Source organism: Triturus cristatus, chromosome 8 (assembly GCF_964204655.1).
Source record: "Triturus cristatus chromosome 8, aTriCri1.1, whole genome shotgun sequence".
Classification (NCBI taxonomy): domain Eukaryota; kingdom Metazoa; phylum Chordata; class Amphibia; order Caudata; family Salamandridae; genus Triturus; species Triturus cristatus.
In genome coordinates, this window is record NC_140591.1 from 404,233,400 (window position 1) to 404,247,452 (window position 14,053).

Here is a 14,053-nt window from a genome sequence, read left to right on the forward strand (position 1 = left end):
CGGCTCAGATAGCCGCACCAATTACAGTAACTGAAACCCGCTCTACTAAGACTCGCGGTGTGAGTGGATCCATCTCCATGAGGTTTTCTTGTGGAATGCCTTCACATGATTCCCCCAAATATGTGCATGGAACTTCGTTATGGTTTCTAGGTGGTTCCGATTTGTAAAAATCCTCAGACACAAGTGTATGTAACCTGAAGTTCGTTAATAGATTGTTGTGTACTCCAGTTGTTGAATGCAATACACCAATTGATATAATGCCAGAAACTGACCTTCAGTCTTGATGATGATTCCAAATTCTATGGGGATCGAAACACCATCGACACACCCTGACCCATTGAACTATCTGTAGAAATACGTTTTTGTTCTGGGTGCAGCAGTGTCTCACTTTTTCTAAAACGGGACCTGAGCGCTGTATATAAATATTGGTCACTGGTTGTCTTGCCTGTTTATATGTAAATATTTGTTTTGTCAGTCTTGTAACACCTATATTTTGAAATTGCTCTGGTGGGGGTAATTCTCCTATTTGGTTGTTTGCATTTATATGTTGTAATTTTTGGTTATTATTACCATTCATGGAACTGATTCTTGTATCTTTGAGTACATAATAAAATTAACCATGTTAGGGGACCCTTGTTCCTAGAATCACTTGAGCTCTCTTGGTGCCTTATGATCCTTGGGTTCCCTTGTCTCTAGATACCTACTATGTGTATTTGTTTAGCACTCTATTCACCTGTGGGGATAGCCAGGTGCAGTGCAGGTGGGTTAGGAACTGGTCTCCTTGGTGAGTTTATTTGACAAGCCAGGTCTTCAGCTTCTTGCAGAACTCAAGAAGCAATGAGGAGGCTCTGATGTGGTGAGGGATGTTGGTCCGTGCTTTGCTGGAGATACAGTAGAAGGTGCGGCCTTTGGCTGTGAATTTGTGGATGTGGTGTATGCATGCCAGTGAGAGTCTGGGGAGTGGATGTGCCTGGGAGGTGTGTGGAAGTGTATGTAGCTTTTAAGGGAGGCAAGGACAGTGTGAGTGGGGGTGTATATGTGTGTTTGTGTGTGTGCGCGACCAGTTTGTACTGGATGCGTTTGTGGGTTTGGATCCAATGCAGAAGTGGGGTGATGTATGTGCGGTGAGGTAGGTTGAGTATGAGTCTTGCTGCAGCACTTTGCGGGAATCACTAAGAAGCTCCTGAACAGGCTCCAAACCATCCATAGGCAAGTCTGCTGGTAACCAGGGCCAGTATAACAGTTTTCCTGGTGTTCTCTATTAGCCATTTGAAGATCTTTCGCAGCATCCTAAGGATATGAAAGCAAGTGGAGGTCACTGCCTTTACTTGGGTAGTCATGTTGAGCTTGTCATCCAGGACAATTTCAAGATTTCTGGTGTGGGGAGTGGTTGTGGGGACGAGGTAAGTTAGCCACAAGGCGGAGTCCCCAAGGAGAGACTTTCCTTCAGAAGACCACCGCTTCAGTTTTTGTCTGTGTTGAGTTTGAGGCCGTTGGATTTAATCTGTGTAGTTACCACGATCATGCAGGTGGCAAAGTTTTTTGTAGTGGAGTCTTGTCTGACAAGAGAGTATCAGGTGTCGGCTGCCGTAGAAGAGTATGTTGATATTGTGTGATCTGACGAGGTCTGCCAGCATGCTCATGTTTATGTTGAATAACGTTGGACTGGGAGATGACCTTGAACGTTGCATATGAGGTTCTTGGCATCCGATGTGTGAGGTGGCAAGTTGACTCTTTGTTCTTCCTGTGAGGAAGGAGCAGATCCAGTTGAGTGCCAGTCCTAAGAAGCCTGTTTCTTGTAGCCAGTGTGGACTGGGAGACTGTGTCAAAAGCTGCAGAGAGTACAAGCAGTATAAGGGTCAGGGAAGAGGAGTTGGCCTAACGGCTGGGGCGCTCGACCTCAGACCTGGGGAACTGGGTTTGAGTCTCGGTAATGACGCTGAACATCCTGTTATTCTGGGCAAATGACTTTATCTCCCCATGCCTAACAAAAAATGAATGTGTGCCCTCGTGTAACATAACTGGTGCTATGTAAAGCGCTCTGATATCCGATTGGATTCGGGGCAAATTTGCGCTATATAAAACTCTGCACACAAAAAAAAGAACCTTGTGTGTCCATGGTCGAGGATCAGCCTGATGTCATCTGTTGAGGAGGACAAACTGTGGCATGTCCCCCGCCTCGACCTATAAAAAAAATAGACACAAGTTACACTCCAATTAAATACGCTCTCCTTGGAATTTGGGTTAAGGGCAACAAATGGTCGTACCATTTCAGAAAAAGGGGGGGGGCTAACCTATTTAATAGGACCAGCAAGTTAAACCGTATTGATTACATTTTGGGGACCTTAGGCTATGGCCCAGAGTGTGTGATGTGTGTGGGTTCCACCCTGGATAGCGACCATAACCCCTTATAACTTTCGCTGGGTTCGCCTAGCTTTCCAAATCCAGTCCTTCCTTCAAAGGAGATACTCCCTTCCAATGACAGTCATCGCCTTAAGTGGCCCCAGGTGGTTATGGATGTTGAGAGGCTGAATTTCATCAAGCAGAACTTGCTGACATCCACTGCCGCGCTCCAAAACTTGATTGACCAACCGGGAGGTCTGGCAATAATTAGGGATTGTCACTCCCACCTCTTTGAGCAGTCAGCCACACTCTTCTTTGAACCAGTGCACCCTCGCAAAATGACCCTGAACCTAAGTCCCGAAACAGTCTGGTTCAACAAGGAATGTAGAGTCATTAGACGACACTTAGCCCAGGGAATCAGAGAGAACAATCTGACACTAGTGAGGGAACTGAGGAGAGGGTACAAGGTAGCACAAAAGAAGGCCAAAAGAGAGTGGGGCGGGAGTAGATGGGCACTGCTTAGGGAGGCCTGCAATAGCAAGGATTCGCAAAAGTTCTGGCTCCTTGTAGCCAGGGGGGCTGCTAACAGACCCCCGCCCCCCACTAACAACATATCTACAACCAAGTGGCACGATCACTTCTCACTGTTCTATTCTGGGCCCAGTCTATTTGGAAAAGAGGATGCCTCGTTTGGCCATGACATAGTACATCCTTTACCAATCCAGTGGCAGCCCCACTCCAGATCGCTAAAGCTTTGGGGTCCGCGATTTATGGCGTGGAATTATGGGGATTTTAAAGGATGTGTGCTTAATTAAACTCGGAGAATAAGTATCTGAGGTCCCTAGTCTCTTTACCGCAGAGCACGCCACTGCACCCGATAAGAATTGATATGCGTAGAGCCACCATTGTAGAGAAGGCTAAACTTCCCATTTTCCTATTTTGGCTGCGCATTAGGTCTACTCCGGAGCTGTCCTCGTTCGCCACAGCCTTTGATGAAGTGGTCGCACTTGACCGTTCCAGAAAGATTGGCTGGATTTGTAATCTGAAATCCTCTCTAAGAGCATTAGGTTTAAAGGACCTCCGGGACATGAAGAACCAATTTCCGCCCCTTAGGAAAGATGCACTTAAACAGTATTGGGTTTGGGTAGCCCAGGGTTCAGGTACTAGTTCCTCATGGGGACGCCTAACCTTTGATTTTATGAATTATAACATTGTTGGATTTTATGAAAAATATCTTGATTTCATCACCATTCCCCTAGATAGGAAACTCTATATGCAGTTTCATTTTGGATCACTACCACTAAATTCGTATACTGGCTCCTAGAGGCAGTCATCCACTCCTTCTCCCCATTGTCCCAGGTGCATATCGGCTATTGAGACCATTGCCCACGTGTTTTATGTTTGCCCCAAGTACTGTATTCTAACCCTAGGTGGAGTTTGCAGAGTTGCGCTACACGAAACTCCACGAAGTGAAAACAAAACCTCTGCTGCTCTACGCGGAGCTCCACAAGTGGCGGAGTGTGATAGAAAAATGCAGTTTGCGATGATTTTCAGTGCCGGATGCTTGTACGCACTGTGCAATCATCGCAAATGGCACCATGCACAGCACAAGCGGGCGCTGTTTTCCTTTCTTCGCTCGAGTAGATTTTTACTCAAGCGGCAGTTTTCTCAAGGAGTGGTCGCGAGCATACGCGACCACTCTCAATGAGAAACCTGACCGCCCACGCGTTGAGAAATCTCGCTAGGAGGTTTATTTTCCACGCTCGCACTCGCCAATTTGATGTTGACGAACGCGAACAAGGAAAAATCTCGCCGGCAGGTGGATTTTGCCTGCTTGCGCTCGCCAACATGACGTTGACTAACGCGAGCAAAGCAAAAAACTCCGCGAGCTCTGCGTAACGCGGAGTGTGGAAAAGTCCGCGAGCAGTGTTCACACCCAGGCTTACTGTATTTCAAGACGCAAATGGTTGAAGCCAATCTGTAAGTTGCAGGGCACATGTCGCCATGTTGATGCCCGCCGTATTTTAGGAGCAGACACCAGCCCGGCAATTATTTGGGCTGTTGCTAAGTTCTTGGGTCCCATGTGGGCAATAAGAAGGCATTTGTCAAAAGTATGAAACCTGTATATAGATAAATATTCTTTTTAGATAATTTAATCATATGGTTTAAAGTCATTCACATGCAACTGCTTTGGGTTTTTGTGTAATCTTTTATCAGTTCCGAGTATGTAAACATTGCAGAAACCAGCCAGCTTTGTGGACCACTCAGATGGTTTAGATAAGGGCCCTTTTTGTGATGATCCTAGCCCCACACCGGAACCCTCCTAATTATTGATGGTATTTTAGACTGTGTCCCTATGGACTTTTTGTAATTGAGTTGATTTAGTCTATCGTGTTTACTAACTGTTTATTGGGTGACAATTTCTCTACATTTAATGTACTGTATTTTAACTTATGCACTTGTCCATCTGGTCCTGATTCCATTGGTTGAGTTCTAAAATCTGTTTGTATGTTGCTTTCTGCACTTGCACTTTTATGGTCTAAATGACCAAAATAAAGTTGGATGATGATGAGGAGGAGGAGGAGGCAGCACAGGCATGAGACAGAGCAGGAGAGGTAGGAGCCAGGTCTGTGAGGGCCTCAGCTGGTCGTAAGGCCACCTCTGACCGGTATAGTGGAATCCACCTCCACTCAAGCCCATGCTTTTGATAAAACCCTACCCTCAGCAGATATCCTGGGTCTCCTGAAGACAGAGTATATTAGACTTGATCTTATTTTACCCTTGTTTGATTGCCTTTCCCTTTTTCACTCCATTCATATCCTCAACATTCCAAGAAAAAAAATATATTTTCCTCGAGTTTACAGCATTTTTTTCTAGACCATGTTGAGTCTGCTCAGCTTTTTTCAACTCCACAATAAAAATAATCAGTAACATTTGGGAAGACCTGGGTAGATGCTGCGTCTTAGTTTTCTTGATGGGGTCCCATTTTGCCTCCCCTCTGCTTTGAGAGGCTATGTCATTGGCAAGTGAGGTGATACCTAGCCAAAGAATAAACTGGCTGCAGTGTTAAACTCTGATACATTTGGAGCCTTGTGGCCCTCCCTCTGCCTATGGATGAGTTTGAATCATTACAGCGGACCTTTGTTCACTGCCTCGGGCAGGCTTTCGGCAAAGTACTTCCCTCTTAAAGAAACCTAACATGTCTGCAAGACCTAGCAATAGATGGTTTACTACGACTTTTCACACCTAGAGGCTAGTGCTTTGACCATTCCAATGCAAATGGTATCTTCATTATTCTGAGGAAGCATGACTTGTAAATAATTTTAAGCATTGACACTATAATGTTTGCCCTTTTCAAAACTCTACCCCCTTCTTTAATAATGAAATCCCTCTCTGGCTTCCAACGTAGCAAGGTGTCAGTTCAAGGCAAGGCCTTGGAAATCCTGGTAGCACCATGGCCCATCCCCATCACAGGAATTATGCGACAAATGAGATTCATTTTGCAGAACAAAATGCAGCCTGTTTATGATAGCATTATGTTTCACCCTATTAATTCCATCTTTCCAGCTGGCTTGCTTTTAGGGGATTGGAAAGAAATGCTTCGCCTTCACTGAGGAGGAGGTCAGCTCATTGATATTTCTCAAAACTGGTTCAACGCCAGTCCTGTGTCAGTCTTGGGCTTAATGGTGCCAGGCATGGTATCAGCCAAATAAGATGTTTGTGAATCTTCCGTGTTGACAATACTGGATGATGTCAGGGGGGCTTGAAAATGCATATGTTATTTCTTCTCTATTTTTGCCCTGCCTTTTATATGGTGGACCATTCCACGTAAGTTCACCATTTGGAGGCGTTCATCATACTGGGTTAGCTATGTCTGTGGCTTCTCCCATTAAGAATCAATCAATCAATCGGGGTTTATAGAGCGCGCTACTCACCTGTGAGGGTCTTAAGTCACTGAGGGGGTGGGGGGGGGGGGTGCAGCTTCGGTTCAATCGAAGAGCAAGGTCTTGAGGTTCTTTCTGAAGGTGTGCAGGGTGGGGGGAGCGTCTGATGTTGACTTTGAGCTCGTTCCAGGCCTTGGCTTCGACGTAGGAGAAAGCTCTTCCACCTGCTCTGGTTCTTCGGATGCGGGGGGTCACTGAGAGGGCGAGGTCGGAGGAGCGGAGGTTTCTCTTTGGTACGTGGAAGGAGACTCTCTCGTTGATGTATTTGGGTCCGATGTTATGAAGGGATTTGTAGGCGTGGGTGAGCAGTTTGAAAGTTACACTCTTCTCGACAGGGAGCCAGTGGAGGTCTCTCAGGTGTTGGGCCATGTGTTTGTGCCGCGGGGTTCCGAGGATGAGCCTGGCTGCGGTGTCCTGGATAGTTTGGATCTTGTGTAGGAGGTTTCTGTTGATTCCGCCGTAGAGGGCGTTACCATAGTCCAGTCTGCTGGTTATTGTGGAAATGTACCTTTTTAGGGGTACACTGGTGCAGGGTCATCCTTTTGTCCACCGGTTCAAAGACCAACAAAATGGAGATCAGCACTGGAGTTGGGAATAAATAACAAGTTTATTAATCACTCATGAGTGGGACCACATCCACACACCACTTTCAAGTGCTGCCTGAGGTAGTACACTGAAGTCACAGAACACAGGGCTTTTATGCAGGTTTTCTGCAGTGTAAGCATCTGAACAGAAATAGGAAGAACAAGTTTTTTTTAAATAGTTTTCAGCAAACCAGGGCAGGTGAATAACCACTTGGTCAGTAAAGTGGGAATGGGAGCAGAAGGGCTTATGGCAGCAGTAAATGGTTGGCAGTTAACATCTGAGACCAGGTGCTCTGGCAGCTACAAACCCTCAGCACGTACATTGCTTTTAGCTGAGTCAGGAAGTCAACTAAAATAGATCGCACAGGCAGAGTGAAAAGACAAAAGAATTACGAAGGAAAATTAAACGGACACCACAACCCAAATGGCTGTCGCTTATGCCAAGTAAAATATTACACGTTTTCCACATTATGAGAGCGTGGCTGACGATTTTTCTACATTCGGGGGGGTATCCATTTGAAGGTCTTGCGGAGGATCCAAAGGCAGTTGAAGCTGGTGGAGGTGATGGAGTTGATCTGGTGGGTTATGGTGAGGGAGGAGTCTAGGATGATGCTTGAGGGTCTGCGCATGGTCTGTCGGGGTGGCCGGGCTCCCGAGGGCGGAGGGCTACCAGGTGTTGTCCCAGGAGGAGGTGGAGGGTCTGAGGATGAGGACCTCGGACTTCTCCGAGTTGAGCTTCAGGCAGCTGCTTGTCATCCAGACTGCGACTTCCTTCATTCCTTGCTGGAAACAGAGTCTGGTGTTTTGGGGGTTCTTTGCGAGGGAGAGGATGAGCTGGGTGTTGTCGGCGTATGATACTACGCTGAGCCCGTGCTGTCTGACGATGGCAGCAAGGGGGGCCATGTAGATGTTGAAAAGCGTGGGGCTGAGCGATGATCCTTGAGGTACTCCGCAGTTGATCTTTGTGGGTTCGGAGAGGAAAGGAGGGAGTCTGATCCTCTGGGTTCTGCTGGAGAGAAAGGAACGGATCCAGGAGAGGGCGGTTCCTCGTATCCCAGCATCATGGAGTCTGTCTGCGAGAGTGCGATGTGAGACGGTGTCGAAGGCTGCGGAGAGGTCTAGTAGGATGAGGGCCACGGTGTGTCCCTGGTCGAGTAGCATGCAGATGTCATCGGTAGCGGCGAGGAGGGCGGTCTCCGTTCTGTGGTTGCTGCGGAATCCCGACTGGGATGCGTCTAGGATGGAGTTCTCTTCGATGAAGGCGGTCAGCTGAATGTTTACGAGTCTCTCTGTGACTTTGGCAGCGAAGGGGAGGAGAGAAATGGGCCGGTAGTTTTTCAGGTCCGTCGGGTTGGCCGTGGGCTTCTTGAGAAGGGGTTTGATCTCCGCCCGCTTCCAGTCATCTGGGAAGATGCCGGATTCGAAAGAGGCGTTGATGGTTCATTCTAGTTCGGGCGCCATGATGGCGGCGGCCCTGTGGTAGATGTGTGGTGGGCAGGGGTCCATGGGAGCTCCTGAGTGGGTGTTCTTCATGGTCACGGTGGTGAGCTCGAGGGTGGCAAGATTCCAGGTTCTGATGGTCGGATCTTTGTCAGTGGTGGCGGCGGGGGCCTTGATTTTCAGGTGGAAGTAGGAGCTGAGCTTGTTGCAGAGTTCCTGGGATGGTGTGACGTCCGTGGCTTTGCTGGGGAGTTTGGTGAATTGCTGGATGACGTTGAAGAGTTCTTTGGCGTTGGTTGCGTTGGTGTGGATTTTGTTTTTGATGAAAGCCCGTTTTTAGTGTGTCTTATGCGCTGGTGGTATTCCTTCAGGGCGCTCTGGTAGCTGTTCAGGTCTTCCGTGGTTTTCCGGTTTTGCCAGGTTTTCTCGAGGCGTCTGCAGGAGCACCTGGCTTCTTGAAGTTCTGTGGTGAACCAGGCGGCTTTCAAGGGGTGTTGTTTGCCGGGGTGGCGGAGGGGTGCGAGCTTGTCGGCGCAGCTGGAGATCCAGCAGTGAAATTCCTTGGCTGCGGAGTTGGCGTCCGTATTGGCGTAGGGAGGGTCTGGGAGGAGGGTGGTGTTAAGTGCTCCTCTGTGATCTTGCTCCAGTTCCTTTGTGGCGGACGAGGGTTTGGGTCCGGTGGTGGTGTTGAAGGTGTAGTGTACACAGTGGTGGTCAGTCCAGAGGGGCTGCGTGGTGTGACTGAAGCGGATGGTATTCCCTCCTGCGAAGATGGGGTCGAGGGTGTGTCCTGCTCTGTGCGTGGGGGTGGTGACGAGCTGCTTCAGTCCGAGGTTGGAGAGGTTCTCAAGGAGGGTGATGGAGTCGGGGTCTCTGCGGTTGTCGAGGTGGAAGTTCAGGTCTCCGAGTAAGATGTAGTCGGTAGAGGTGATGGCGTGGGGTGCGAAGAGGTCGGCAATGGTGGTTGCGGCCTGGGTGCGAGGTACGGGGGGGGTCTGTAGGCGAGGGTGTCACATAGCGTGGTCCTGGGGTTCGTCTGGATCTGGAAGTGGAGGTGTTCTGTGTTGGAGTGGGGGTCTCTCATGTTGGAGGTGTAGAGTCGAAGGGAGGACCTGTGTGCGATGGCGAGGCCTCCTCCTGGGCGATGGGGGCAGTCCCTTCTCTGGATCTTGTATCCGTCGGGGATGGTGGTGGCGATGTCCGGGCCGGAGATGGCACTTGCCCTGGTTTCAGTCAAGAAGGTGACGTCAGGCGAGAGAGTATCGAGCAGGTCCCATATCTCGACGAAAGAAATGAGGAGAACCACTCTTGCTTTTCTGCCCAATCTGTCTAACAGGGCAAAAGTCTTCTGTGAAGTCCCCAGGGCTCATTCCTATCTCTCTTCCTATTTAAAATCTACAAGGCACCTCTCGCTGGCATTATTTGATCTTTCGGGATAAAGTTGGTGTCTGTGCAGATGATACCCAAGTGACTCTGGCCTCTGTCTGAGCTTTATGTACCAGTCCAGGCGTGGATGAGTAATAATTTCCGTAAACTTAATATCACCAAGACGAGGTTCTGAGTTTTGGGCAGGATCTCTTGGGAAGTCCCCATCTATGGACAGCCAGGATGGGCCTTCTCCTTTATCTATGGTTTAAGGCAAGTGTCTTGACTTTTTCTTTGATTGCGAATTGGGGGTTGAAGGAAAAGGTGAACTCTGTTGTCTCTTCATGTTAAAATCATATGAGATTAATAAATGATATACTAAGGATACATGGGATGTACACACAGTTGTAATACATTTAATCAATACAGGAGGCATTACAGATAATAGGAAGGATGTTTGACTTATCTATGTAGAGGTAGAAATCTGAGATGGAGAGTTTCTTTGTTGTGTTTGGATGTTTATTCTACATGGGGAGAGAGTCTTTATGACTCAATATATATTGCAAATTGCGATTGTTTTGGTCTTCTAAAAAGGTGCTCAGTTTAGCTAGATAATTCTGTGTAACTGACTACAGGATGAAGCTGTTGGCGTCCCTACACATTAAAATGTAATAAAAACATTTGCAGAAACAAAATTAGGAAGATACCACCATTCTTCCTCCGTAAAAGAGTGCCGTGGTGGTGTGGGAAGGGACCCTCTCCAAGATTGATTGTTTAACACTTAGCCTCCCTGCAGACGCCATTCTGAAGCTAAATGTGGTCCAGCAAGGAGCCATCTAGCTAGTCCATAATATCCTATAATTAGAGTAGGCTTCAAAGGGTCCCCAGGGAGATGCACTGGCTCCCAGTTAGTTACAGCATCCAGTTCAATACACTGTCTGCTTACAAAGCCATCTATGGGTTCATCCTGGCCTCTACTGAATGTGAGGAGGGGGCCTCGAGTCTTCCATATCTCCTAGATATTCATTGGGCTTTGGCTATATGGGAGGCCCTGACCGTTGAGGAGGGCCCTGAGGGATTAGCTCCCACCTGTACTGCAGGTGCCTGTGTTAAGACCCTGACAGAGGATACCTTCTCACTTCTTGTGCTGGCTGCTGTCGACACCATGTTGTATGATCATTTTCAGTTTTGGTTCATCTGTTGTAGCACAAACTGACCATCTGTATATTGAAAAAATCCTAATCCTTACTCCATCCGTAAAGTGTTTTGTTGTCTCTTCTGTCTCTTCCACCAAATTCCATTGTATTCTTAGACTGTCCAATCTCCAACAATGCCAGTTTATGCTTCATTCTTCAATTGTCTCCCTCAACGCCATCTCAAAGCCGTTACTACCAGAGGTGCAGTGGCATTGGAGCCCAGAGGACCGAGGGTTCCTCGGCATGAAATGCCAGGAACATGATACACTTCCTTCTGTGCTGCATACGGGGCAGGATGCAGACTCCAGTCACAGGAGCGGCCCTGTACATCAAACAAGCTGAATTAAATTCTCCATTTTATCTCGGTTCAGTATGTGTACATTTTAGGTGGCGCTTCTTCACCTGAAGGAGAGGTTGTCCAGATCTCCAGTGACGGCACTCGGGTGGCTACTTTCTTCCCTCTCCTAGAATGACACGAGGGAGGTTAATTTTGTATTTAGGATGATTCTTGCAAATATTGAAATGCCATCTTTTTGTTTATTAATTGATTAGTACATCACGTGCTTCAGAACCAAGCTGGCTCCTAAGGCATTTGAAATGTTCCTGTATGTGCCATGATTAGGATACTCGCCAAAGAACTGTCCAAAAAACGTAGCGGGACATTGGCGCTGGTACCATTTTCAAAGTGGGGGTACCGGAATCAGTGTTACATCTCTGATGTAATAGGGAGTGCAAAAAATCCAAGCATCTCCCAAAAAACAAGTGTAGCAAATGAGCCACGTCCATTCAGCAGCAGAGTGGCATGGGTGTAGAGCTGCAGCTTTTGGGGCATTTTGGAGTACAGTGTCGCAAATATATTTCTAAACTATGGTGTGGTTGCGCACTGCCATTTACGGACAGCACATTTTCCATTGAAATAGAAACTAAGTTTTCACTGACTTGCAGTTTCACTGATAAAACTATAGCCTGCAGAAACCATACTTGGAAATTGTGTTTCTGCAGATATTAATCATATCAACAGAAATGTTTTGCACTTATTCAAATATTGGTTTCCATCACATTTAAGAATTTACAAAAAATGTGCTTTCCTTATGGCTAAAACATTTTAAAATATCGGTTCAATTCAGTTACATGTGTTTAAACGGTATTGTGTGTAAGAAAAAAATTAATATCTACAGCCTTTCCTTTCACATTCCCTGTACCCCAAGCAAGATCACCACATTGTTTGCATAGTTTACTTGACAAAATTCTCTAGCTTTGCAGTCGGAGAAAGGAAAGTAAGTACCAATCTCCATTTTCAATCAATTAGTAGCGGTTTCTCAGAAGACATAGCCTGACATTTGACCTTTGCCTTTGGACGCACAGCATTTAAACTGCAATAGGTCTTGCATTTGCGAGAGTTTAAGCTATTGGTATTGTAAATGACCATGCCTTTTATTTATTTGTTTTGCCAATTAACACATAACTAAAAGGCATCCTCATTTACAATGCCAATAGCTCAAATTTGTAAATGCGAGACCTATTCAAAGAAGCGGCCGTCATTGTCCTGGGCTGCTCGGAAAGTGAAAGCACGCATGGCTCGCTGAATGTTGCTGGAAAGCATGTGGTGCCTGCTGTAGGAGAAACTCCTCAAATAAAATAGTGCTTACAGACTAAAAAAGACGTCCTGTGTAACAACCGAAGTAAAAGGGCCAGTCCTCATGGGAGGTTACAAATGAAGACAGGGCGGTACTAAGGAGGGACTAATAAGACTATTAACAAATCAGAAGCCAGCATTTACGAAGGGCAATGATACAAGTCAATGACAAATGTGGGCAGAGAGTGGGCTGGGGTTAAATTCCATATTCCAATACACCATGCTGCAGAGCAGCGCATGCGCTGCCCAGGCTCGACCTAAAAACAGTTGCGGGATGAGTGAAGCTTCTGTTACTGAAAAGCATGGTTAAGTGTTGAAAATGTAAATGCTTATCCTGGCTTTCGTGTTTCATTGAAGTTTTACTTTTTGCTTTTTTTGCTTTTTCAGACCGAACACCAGTTTCCACGCATCTGCCGTTGGCCAGTACGCACTCTTCGGAGGGAGACGAGGAGAAACTTAAGCAAATATTAGAAGAACTTGCTCAAAAGTTCAAACCCGGTTCCAGCAAAATGTAATCAAAGAATGCAATGATGGAGCTGAATCCCATGATGGTGCACGTGAAACCCGCTGGTTTTAGTGCTTGGAGTTGCACGTGCCAGAAAATAACTGCGCTTTTTTTATACGTGAGCTTCTGAACTCTCTTCAGAATTTAACACAAATTACAGGCCAGATGCCAGAGGAAATAATGATGAAGGACTTTGAGCAGAACTGTTGCTTTAAAAATGCACTAAGCATAAATGTGACCAAATCGCAGGAATGGCTTTGCTTCACTGCAGAGGAAGGCAACGTTCTGGAGAGGTTTTTATTTTAGGAGAGAATACGTTATCATGTATTCATAACTGTTCGCTGTTGTCAAGGGTTTTGGCTTTCAGAGATGATTTAAAACCCAAGGCTACTCATATTTTTCTATAATGAGAGCTTTTTCTTTAACAATGTAAATTATCTGCAACTACTAACGTGTTATTGTTGGTGTAACAGTGACTACGTCAGCTTAGCTAGTGGTCGTCCCAGCACATCAGGAACATTTAACAACAGTAAGGTCATTAAAAAGCTTTATTAATCGAATGAAAAGCCTGCACATTAATAATGACAAAACAGCGCAAGGATCAACATGAAGTGTCCCCAACCCAGCACGACTTATTATTCAAATATCCGCCTTAAGTATATTTTGTAAATGGCAATTTTGTCTCCGACCATAAGTTTAATCAATTGCACTTTTAATGTATGGTAAACTAAGATCTTTCACACAAATAAAAGCTTGACATTTTCAGACGCAAAGCCTGAAATTTGTATGCACTGCCTCATGCAGTGATCAGGAGGTAACACAATCATCTCCAGAACCTCTGATGTGCTAGTCTTGGTGTTGTCTACGATCACTGCTTAAACAGCTGGCAAACATACCTATGATGGAAAGTGACTAAACCATTGCCAAAAAAAAAAAAAAGTTTGTTCTATTTGAATCACTGAAAATGTCTTTTTTTTTAAAATTTTTATTGCAACAGACCAAGTTATGCCAATGAAGTAGTTAAAAGCCGTTGGTTGAAA

The 14,053-nt window shown here is 46.3% G+C and overlaps 1 protein-coding gene across 2 annotated transcripts in view; it reads left to right on the forward strand.

The window, feature by feature from the left end:
* DHRS12 (dehydrogenase/reductase 12) overlaps positions 1-13,780 on the forward strand; it is a 75,411-nt gene extending 61,631 nt beyond the window's left edge. Inside the window, exons 10-11 of one of the 2 annotated variants that reach the window (XR_014967718.1) lie at positions 12,896-13,306; positions 13,383-13,780. Coding sequence is in view for 1 of the 2 variants with exons in the window: in XM_085621795.1 (XP_085477921.1) it covers positions 12,896-13,023 (128 nt within the window). In the remaining variant the exon portion in view is untranslated. Of the gene's footprint in view, positions 1-12,895 lie in introns of both variants that reach the window. The other variant, XM_085621795.1, reaches the window with a different exon arrangement.
* The last annotated feature ends 273 nt before the right edge of the window (positions 13,781-14,053 follow it).